We start from the raw sequence: 10,633 nt of genomic DNA, 5'->3' as shown, positions 1-10,633 counted from the left end.
AGAGATTCGAACCAGCAGTAAATTGCAGGCAGCTGTGTTAATAACAGGGTGCTTTAAACCACTGTAGTACCAAGGCTCTTAAGACTCTTTCTAGAGTCTCAACATTTTTTTTACATCATGGCGACCAAAACTGAATGCAGTATTCCAAGAGTGGCCTTATCAAGCATTATTAACAGTTATTAGCATTATTAACAGTTCAAGAAATCCAATAAACTATAAACTATGTGATCTTGAATTTCTCCCTCTGTTAATGCAGTCTAGAACTGTGTTGGCTTTTTTGGCAACTGCTGCACTTTAAGTGATGGTCCACTAGGGCTGCAAGTTCCCTCTCACAATTCCTATTATTACATTGGGACCCCAACTCTCCTCCTCCTAGGATTCAGAAGACTGAGCAGGATGAAGACTTTCAGGGGTTCCCGTCCAGTGGTGGGTTTCAATTTTTTTTACTACTGGTTCTGTGGGTGTGGCTTGGTGGGCATGGCATGGCTTGGTGGGCGTTTCTTGGTGGGCGCGGCAGGGGAAGGATACTGCAAAATCTCCATTTCCTCCCCAATCCAGGGGAAGGTTACTGCAAAATCCCCATTTCCTCCCAATCAGCTGGGACTTGTCAGAATTTTTACTACTGGTTCTCCGACATACTCAAAATTTCCGCTACTGGTTCTCCAGAACTGGTCAGAACCTGCTGAAACCAATCTCTGCTCCCGCCTTTGAAACCCTTTGCTTCCCTTCGCCTGAGTGTCTATCCCACCCTTGCAAGGTGTGCTGATGTTGCGCACCGAATCCTCCAGGGGGATTCCCCATTGGGCCACTAGAGGGTCACAATTGGCTTTTCAGAGGAAGCATGACATCACAAATGCTTACCGCTCTAGGAACTTGCACTCGCTTCCATTAACCCTTGTGGCTCCGCAGAAGGCAGAGAGGCTGCGGGAGAGTCTGGTGGTAGTGGTGGAGATGCAGACGCACCCCGAGTGGGGGTGTGTGTGTCTCTTCCCGTGCAAAGGGAGACAGGACCCTCCTGGGTCAATCCGGGCAGAATAACCTGCGGTGGTCAGTCCTGCAACAACAGAAAGCATCCTATGAATGAAAAGCACTTCGAGGTCCACAAGATTCCTGGGACCCGTTTGAAGTTGCCTTGCAGACCAGAGACAGAATGGAGACACAACTTTTAGCAAGTGAAGCGACTGGAAAAGGTCCTTCTGCTGTTCAGCCTGGGAGCTGTGGGGGGATCTGGACAAAAAACAGGGAGAAGATCCTGGAGGAGGAAACCATCCTCCATTCAGAAGTTCAGCCCTGCAATTTCAGGAGCATCCAATACGAGGCTGAGGGTCCCCAAGTACTTTGCAGCCAACTCCACAACATTTGTAGGCGATGGCTGAAACCAGAAAAGCACACCAAAGCCCAGATGCTGGACCAGGTGGTTCTGGAGCAGCTCCTGGCCCTTCTGCCCCCAGAAATGGAGAGCTGGGTTCGGGAGTGTGGAGCAGAAACCAGCTCTCAGGTGGTGGCCCTGGCGGAAGGCTTCCTCCTGAGCCAGGTGGAGGAGCAGAAGGAGCAGATCAAGTTGCAGGTGAGAGACCTTTGTTTCCGGACTCTAGAAGGGCTTTGAAGGGAATAAAGAGTTTGAATTCTTCACCCCCTCCCTTACAGATTCCTCTGGCATTCATACTACATGGAGGTGTTTCAGTAATTCTTGTAGGACATTGTTCCATTTTTCGCTCAACTCGATGGATATTGGGCGCTTTGATGTTGTGTTCAGAGAACAAGAATCCACTTCATGTTGGGTGATGTCCATAAATTATTCTTCTTTTCTCCTTCCTCCTATTTCAAGTCCGTCACTGTGGAGATCAGAGATCCTGAAGGAAAGAGGAATCCATCAAAATTCCCTGAGGATCTGTTTTGCAGGAGTGTATCTCACGAAGAGTCAAGTCAGGACACCTTGGGAGGTAACTGAAGATGTTTGATTCCCCAGAGAGATCCCAGTTACCTTACCTTGTCTATGTCTTCTCTTCTGTAGAATATGTCCTAATTTATTATTAATCATGCATGTCTTCCTCACAGGGAAACATAGAATGAAGTTTTCTGGTCTTTATGCTGGAGCTGAAACAGTGGTTGAGCCTCCAAATCAAGTAAGTGGGGAACATAAGCTAGATTTGTATTGTCTCTTGCCTTCAGAAAGTCAAGTTGGTGTACAGTGCACTCCATTCTTCTATTCCTGCCGCCCCCCCACCCCCCCACCTCCCGGTTCGGACTGTGTTTTTTTCCTGTTTCTGAGCAATGTGGAAAGGAGAATAGCAGGTTCAAGTTGCTTTCAGCAGGTTAGTTTCCTCTGAATACTCTTGTTGGGACACAATGGTTTATCATTTCTGCCCTCAGATTCTGTTTAGGAAATGTTTTTATAAAGACCACTAGTTAACTTGCTCTGCTGAGTACTCTTCCTACTATTAGTTTATAAGAAGTAATTTTTAAACAAATCCTTCAAAAAATAGGAACGAAGGAATAAACGCACCACAGTGACAGCAATTGCTAAACAGACCCCTGCTTTTTATTATTCTTTGACATGGAATTGTACACGGCTAATAAAAAAATAATTAAATAGTCACACTGTGACATTACTATTTTTAAAAAGTCTTGTTTGTAACAACTGATTGAAAAGTACGTTCATCAGATTAAAAGATTAAGCAGACTAGTGAAATCCAAAGACAGGGGCCAGATGGAAAAGTCTCTAAGTAAAAAATGGTCTTGAAGGAGCATATAATCAAGGCAATCTTGGCCTACGAAGTAATTTCTGATCGTCTGATTTGTGCCAGGATTTGGATACCAAACAATCCAACTCTTGAAAGGCTGAGGAATGTCCTTCCTGGAGAATTTTCTCTGTTTTATCTTTTCCCGTCACTCCTAAACCTTGTTTTTCCTTGTTCAGGAGGGTCTTGTGACCTTCGAGGAGGTGGCTGTGCATTTCTCTGAGGACGAGTGGTCTCAGCTGGGTCCTGACCAAAAAGAGCTGCATTGGGAAGTCATGGTGGAAAATCATAGGAACGTGGCCTCTCTGGGTAAGAGTTTGCTATTCCTAACTCTAGTGTTGAGAGTGAATAGAAGTATTCCTAAGTTTTTCCTCTGCAGCTATGTGATTTTTGGCAAGAGAAAATGAATATTAAAGAGAAGACAGTTTGGATAGAAAAAACAAGGACTTGTTTCAAAATTGTTTTAGCTCTCACAAGTCTCTGCTGAAATTAACCGACTCTAATGTTAGGCTATCTCCTAATACCTCCCTGGATGTTTCCTCTGGTTATTGCTTAAGTGAGAGCTAAGTCTGGATGAGATTTGAATACATATGAATAATTGTAGAGAAAGAGATATTTTCTAGATATTTCCAAAGCTTCTACAGTTTATGAATATAGAAATTGTAATTTCTATACCATTGAAAGCATGCAAACGTGCAATATATTGGAATTTTGCAAAAATTAAGATGAAGATTCATATGACTTCCTACACTTTGATGTTCTTCACTAGCCATTTTTCTTTTCCGTTGAAGGTAATAATGCGCAGGAGAATCAAGATTCCTGTGAACTGTTCCAACTGATCAATACTGGAGATGGAACGGAGAAGTCAGCAATTCAAAAGGAAGTAGAAAGACATGAAAGAAACCAGTTAAATAACTGGAATCAGGAAAACTCATCTTCTATTGATGCTTCGATGCAAGACTTTCTTGCCCAGCAAGGGAAAATTAAAAAAAATATTGGGAAAAGTGTGAAAGTAATCAAACCTAAATTACATGTAAATGAACATTTTCCAATCCAAAACAAACAAGACCCTGTAAGAAGAACCAATGGAAAAAATTACAATGGGACTTTCACCTTTTCTCTTGGAAATAAGTCCCTTATATCTCAACAAGGAATCCACGTAGAAGAGAAACCTAATGAATCTGTGGAATGTGGAAAAAGCTTCAGAACAAACAATCAACTTTCTTTCCATAAAATGTCCCAAACAGGACAGAAGCTATCTAAATATATGAAATGTGGAAATAGCTTTCATACCAATTATGACTTTACTGTACATAAAATGACTCACACAAGGAAGAAAACATATAAATGCATGGAATGTGGAAAGAGCTTTAGGTCGAATGGTGGTCTTTTTTACCATAAAAAGATCCACAAAGGGGAGAAACCACATAAATGCATGGATTGTGGAAAGACCTTTACTCACAGGAGTCAACTTGTGATCCATAAAAGGATCCACACAGGGGAGAAGCCATATAAATGCACAGAGTGTGGAAAGAACTTTGCTCATAGAAGTAGTTTTGTTTCCCATAAAAGGATCCACACAGGGGAAAAGCCATATAGTTGCAAGGAATGTGGAAAAAAGCTCAAAACAAGATGTTCCCTTATACACCATGAAATGATCCACACAAGGCAGAAGGCATTTATATGTGTGCAATGTGGAAAGGGCTTTCGGAGGAATTGTGATCTTACCATCCATAAAAGGATCCACACAGGGGAGAAGCCATATAAATGCACGGATTGTGGAAAGACCTTTGCTCAGAACAGTGGTCTTATTTCCCATAGAAAGATCCACACAGGGGAGAAGCCATATAAGTGCATGGAATGTGGAAAGACCTTTGGTCACGGCAACAGTCTTACTTCCCATAACAGGATCCACACTGGAGAGAAACCATATAAATGCACGGAGTGTGGAAAGACCTTTACTTATAGAAGTCAACTTATTAATCATAATAGTAGCCACACAGGGGAGAAGCCACATAGTTCCAAGGAATGTGGAACGTGGCTCAGAAGAAAATGTTCCCTTATTCTCCATGAAAAGATCCACACAGGGGAGAAGCCATATAAATGCATGGAGTGTGGGAAAGCCTTTGCTCACAGGAGTAAACTTGCGATCCATAAAAAGATCCACACAGGGGAGAAACCATATAAATGCATGGAGTGTGGACAGACTTTCGCTGCGAGGAATTTTCTCACTTACCATCATAAGATCCACACAGAGAAGTCCTATAAATGCATGGAGTGTGGAAAAACCTTTGCTCATAGAAGTCAACTTACTAAACATAATAGAATCCACACTGGGGAGAAGCCATACAAATGCATGGAGTGTGGAAAGAACTTTGCTTATAGCAGTAGTCTTATTTCCCATAATAGGGTCCACACTGGGGAGAAGCCATATAAATGCACAGAGTGTGGAAAGAACTTTGCTCATAGCAGTAGTCTTGTTTCCCATAAAAGGATCCACACAGGGGAAAAACCATATAGTTGCAAGGAATGTGGAAAATGGCTCAAAACAAGATGTTCCCTTATACAGCATGAAATGATCCACACAAGGCAGAAGGCTTTTATATGTGTGCAGTGTGGAAAGGGCTTTCGGAGGAATTGTGATCTTACCATCCATAAAAGGATCCACACAGGGGAGAAGCCATATAAATGTGCAGAGTGTGGGAAGACCTTTGCTCAGTCCGGTGGTCTTATTTCCCATAGAAGGATCCACACAGGGGAGAAGCCATATAAATGTATGGAGTGTGGAAAGAGCTTCAGTCGGAGTGATTGTCTTACTTCTCATAAAAGGAACAAGGGACATGCCGTATAAATTCATGGAATGTGGAAAGGGTTCCTGCAAAAATTGATCACTCGTGTTACATAAAAGGATCCACACAGTAGAAAAGCCTTATAAAAGCATGGAGTTTGGAAAGACTTTTAATCAAACCAGCCATCTTACTTCCCACACAAGGATCCACATGGGAGAAGGTGTAAAAATGTATAGCGTGTGGAAAGGGCTTCAGTCATAATAGTTCCCTTCTATTTCACAAAAGGATCTCTAGAAAGCAGAAATTATATGAGTAACTTGGAAAGAGCTTCAGGAAATGACCTAATTTTTCAATAAACATATATTTGGGTGAGAATCCATATACCAGCGGTTCTCAACCTGGGGGTCGCGACCCCTTTGGGGGTCGAACGGCCATTTCACAGGGGTCGCCAAAGCCCTCTCTTGCCCCCCTCCCCACGCCTTCACTCACCCTCACCCTCTGCCTCTGTTGGATCGCCCCGTTCGCTTACCCCGCCCACTTCCAATCTATTGCTGCCTCCGGAGTCCCAGCTGATGGCTAGAGGGAAAAAAACTTTAAATTCTTGCCGCAGGGCTTCAAAGAGCTAGCTGCAAAGAGGTAAATTCCTGGAGCAGATTTTTTTCCCTCTAGCTATGCTGAAAACGCGAAATTGAAAGTAAGCAGGCTGCAACGTGACAAAATGAGGCAGAGAGATTTCTTTTTCTTTTTCCTCACAAAAAAAGGTAGGTGCAAAACTGCAAACAATGGGAAATTTAGGGCAAAAGAGGAGAGTTCCAAGATTTTAAAACACAAAAGAAAAAAAGCTCTATTTAACTAGGGAATTGTAATAATTGAGATACTATTAATTGGTTAAGTTGTGGTTTGGAGGAATATATGGGGGAAATTATTTGGTTTATTATTATTGGTAAATATAATTAATTGATTTGTAAGAAATTGGATTGCATGGAAATAATTGGAATATTCATGTTCATATTGATTAATATACAAAAAAGATAGTTATATAACTAATTGATTTATATTAAAATGTTGAATTTGTATTAAACAACTGTATTACATAATTAACCAATGTGAGGATGGATATAAAAATAGATGACAATGGGAAGGGGTATAATATAGAATAGAAGGGAAAAATTGAATTTGATTAAGATTAGAGATGAGGATGAAGGGTAATATTGTTTTTTTTTAAAAATAGATGAGGAATAAATATGGTAAAAAGGAAATATAGAAATTGTAAATTTAATTGAAATGACTAAATACCGTGTTGGAAGAAATATCCTTCTGGGTTCTGCTCCAAGTGGGAAAAAAGACACTGGAAACATGGAGACTGCTTGGAAAGATGATTTAATGGTGGACAGGATCACATGGCTTGATGGGGCCCATTGTGTTAGTTTCTGTTGCTATTGTGTTGCAAATGTCCTTTGACAAAGGATTGACTTTCTGCCTCTGGCCCATTAACAAAGGGTGGGGGGCAGGAAGGTGGGAGCTGCTTTGTCTGTAAAATATGCTTCTCCATTTCTCATCCAGGTAGGGAAATATAATATTCTGCCTTTTTAATATTTCCCAAAATATTTCATTCTTCTAGGAAAGGGGTGGTGCTAACCTCCTACAACTGTTTAAATTTGTGAACCGGCCAAATACTCTGTTCAAAGAAAATATGTTGTATGTTTGTATGTGTGTTTCTAATTATTGCTAATTATTGCTATTTGTTCTCTTTTATTCTTTAAAGTTTAACAATTCATTCTTTATCTTAATATCTTTATATTTGTTTGGGGTTGGCTTTCTTCCCTTTCATCTTTTTTATTGTACAGCAATCTTTCTCCTCAAACCTACCACCTCTGTCTTTTCTTTCTTACTTACTTTCTCTCCCCCCCTCTTCTTCTTCTCCCTACTTCCTCTTTCTTTCTCTTTCTCCTCCTCTCTTCCTCCCTCTCTTACCTTCACTCCTACTCTAATTTCCCTTCCCTTCCTTCATCCCTCTCTATTGCTGTATCCTTTTATGCATATGGACTACTCAGAGGGCTAAAAAAGTTATTTTTGACTGGTCCTCGCACTTTTGACCAGTCCTCGAACTTACGACTGTCCTCACAATTTACGTATTTGCGCTATCTTGTCACCATGGTGAAGAGAAGCAGTTGTGAAATGAGTGACATGGTTGTTAAGAATGCTGCACGGGCATAAATGATGACCAGTCATAACTGCGAAGACCGGTCAAAAGTGCGAGGACCTGTCAGAAATCACATTTTTCAGCCCTCTGGGTAGTCCTTTTGTGCACAGGGACTACTCAGAGGGCTGAAAAAGTTATTTTTGACTGGTCCTCGCACTTTTGACCAGTCCTCGAATTTACGACTGTCCTCACATTTTACGTTTTTTGCCCTATCTTATACCATGTTGAAGAGAAGCAGTTGTGAAATGAGTGACATGGTTGTTAAGAATGCTGCACAGGCATAAATGTGAGGATGGTCATAAGTGTGAGGACCAGTCAAAAGTGCGAGGACCTGTCAGAAATGACTTTTTTCAGCCCTCTGAGTAGTCCCTATACATATAGCCATGGCCACCCGGTCACATGACCAGCTAGCCACGCCCACCCAGTCACATGACCTCCAAGCCACACCCACAAAATAAGCCACGCCCACAGAACCTGTAGTAAAAAAATTTAGAACCCACCCTTGGTTGGGGGTCACCACAACATGAGGAACTGTATTAAAGGGTCACGGCATTAGGAAGGTTGAGAACCACTGCCATATACACTTTCTTGGTTAACTTTGCATTTCCTATATGTACGTAATGATCTAGGGAAGGTTTTAAAAAAAAGGGCCAAACCCTCACAAGTGGTATTCTGCTATTTTGCTTGGGGCTTTTAGAGGAGTGCATAGCCATGAGATTGGTTAGGGCTCCAAAGGCCCTTGCCTACATTTTAATTGTTAATTGTCAAATTTTAATGATCCTTGCCTCTATTTTAAATATGTTTTAATTTTTATGTTTTTAACATTTTGTCTGAACACCACCCAGAGTCCATTGCTGAGGGAGATGGGCAGTTTCTAAAGTGTGTGTGTGTGTGTGTGTGTGTGTGTGTGTGTGAGAGAGAGAGAGAGAGAGAGAGAGAGAGAGAGAAGACAGATGATATAGAGACAGATTGATAGATACAGATGATAGAGATAGATTACATAGGACGGATAGTTACGTAGATATAGATAATAATGATACATAGACAAATATGGGTAGATATTAGATGATAGATAGACAATAGGTAGACTGATAGATGATAGATTGGTAGAGATGATAGCTAGATAGATCAATAGATAGACAAGACAGACAAATACCTAGATAGGGATAGATGATGCATATATAAATACCGATAGATCAACAAATACATGGCTAGAGATAGATGATACATAGATAGGTAAATACATGTAGAGTGTAAGGTTCTGCCTCTACTCCCCAAATCAAGAAAGTACGGACTCTTGAAACAGTAGCATTTCAAAAGGAACCTTTTAAGTTATTGTCATTGTACATATATACACAGTATACCATACAATGAAATTCACTTAACATCCAAAGATCAGGCCCAACACACATAACAATCCTCAAACACTCCCCCAAAACCACAATTCCCCGCCCCTGAATCACCCAAACATCCACACAACAGACCAAGTAATTTATTGAAAGGAAGTGATTGCAAGACAAAAGCAAAGCAGGCTCTAAGGTCCCCTTAGGCAAGTCTGTTAGGATAAAGGAATTAGAAACCCTTCCCCTCAATCATGCTGAATGAGTCAATCCACAGGTGTGAAGATGTGAAGACGGTCATCCTGGGAAGGAGATAAGGGACTCTTCCCAGGCACTTCTCTCCCTAGGCTTCAGAACTGAGAAAAAACAGATGGCTCTCCTCCTTTACACATTTCCCAAAGGTAAATTTCCCAAAGGTAAATCAAAGCACAGGGCAGATAGGTGTCAGAGCTAGAGTTACAAACTAAGGCCGTGAAGGCGAACCTATGGCACGCGTGCCACAGGTGGCACACGTGCCATAGGTTCGCCTTCACGGCCTTAGTTTGTGCCTAGTTTGTGCTTAGTTTGTGCCACAGGTGGCACGCGTAGCCATATCAGTGGGCACGCGAGCTCAGCTCCGCCAGCTGATTTTTGGGTCTTCTGGGCCCACCAGAAATAGGGAAATGAGCGGTTTTCAGCCTCTGGAGGACCTCCGGCAGGGTGGGGAAGGCTGTTTTCGACTTCCCCAGACTTCTAGAGAGGCCCTGGAGCCAGGTGAGAAAGAAAAACGGGCCTACTGGGCCATTGCGTGCCAGGAGCGGGAGAAGTGTGGGGGGGTCACATGCACGGGGTCAAGGCGCATAGAATTATGGGTATGGGCACACACACCCGCAACTCCCCAGGCCCCCCTCCTGGCACGTGATGGCAAAAAGGTTAGCCATCACTGAACTAAGGGGTTGTAGGAAAACAGGAATAGAATAGAATAGAATAGAATAGAATAGAATAGAATAGAATAGAATAGAATAGAATAGAATAGAATAGAATAGAATTCTTTATTGGCTAAGTGTGATTGGACACACAAGGAATTTGTCTTGGTGCATAGGCTCTCAGTGTACATAAAATAAAAGATACTTTCATCAAGAATCGTAAGGTACAACACTTAATGATAGTCATAGGGAACAAATAAGCAATCAGGAAACAATATCAATATAAATCGTAAGGATACAAGTAACAAAATTACAGTCGTACGGTCATAAGTGGAAGGAGATGGGTGGTGGGAACGATGAGAATATTAATAGTAGTGCAGACTTAGTAAATAGTTTGACAGTGTTGAGGGAATTAGTTGTTTAGCAGAGTGATGGCGTTCGGGAAAAAACTGTTCTTGTGTCTAGTTGTTCTGGTGTGCAGTGCTCCATAGCGTCGTTTTGAGAGTAGGAGTTGAAACAATTTATGTCCAGGATGTGAGGGGTCTGTAATTATTTTCACAGCCCTCTTTTTGACTCCTGCAGTATACAGGTCCTCAATGGGAGGTAGGTTGGTAGCAATTGTTTTTTCCGCAGTTCTAATTATCCTCTGAAGTCT

The 10,633-nt window shown here is 41.8% G+C and overlaps 1 protein-coding gene across 1 annotated transcript; it reads left to right on the top strand.

Annotated features, from left to right (window-relative positions):
* Positions 1-817: 817 nt before the first annotated feature.
* On the top strand, positions 818-5,909 carry LOC117662533 (uncharacterized). The gene is made up of 5 exons (XM_087884821.1): positions 818-1,567; positions 1,829-1,943; positions 2,059-2,126; positions 2,921-3,050; positions 3,533-5,909. Exons 1-5 carry the CDS (start codon positions 1,151-1,153, stop codon positions 5,590-5,592), a joined length of 2,790 nt encoding a protein of 929 aa, XP_087740947.1. The 5' UTR covers positions 818-1,150; the 3' UTR covers positions 5,593-5,909.
* Positions 5,910-10,633: the final 4,724 nt, after the last annotated feature.

This window comes from Pantherophis guttatus, chromosome 2 (genome assembly GCF_059756535.1).
Source record: "Pantherophis guttatus breed Tessera chromosome 2, ASM5975653v1, whole genome shotgun sequence".
Classification (NCBI taxonomy): Eukaryota; Metazoa; Chordata; class Lepidosauria; order Squamata; family Colubridae; genus Pantherophis; species Pantherophis guttatus.
The sequence above is the reverse complement of the archived record's forward strand: the minus strand, read 5'-3'. Positions and strand labels throughout refer to the sequence as shown.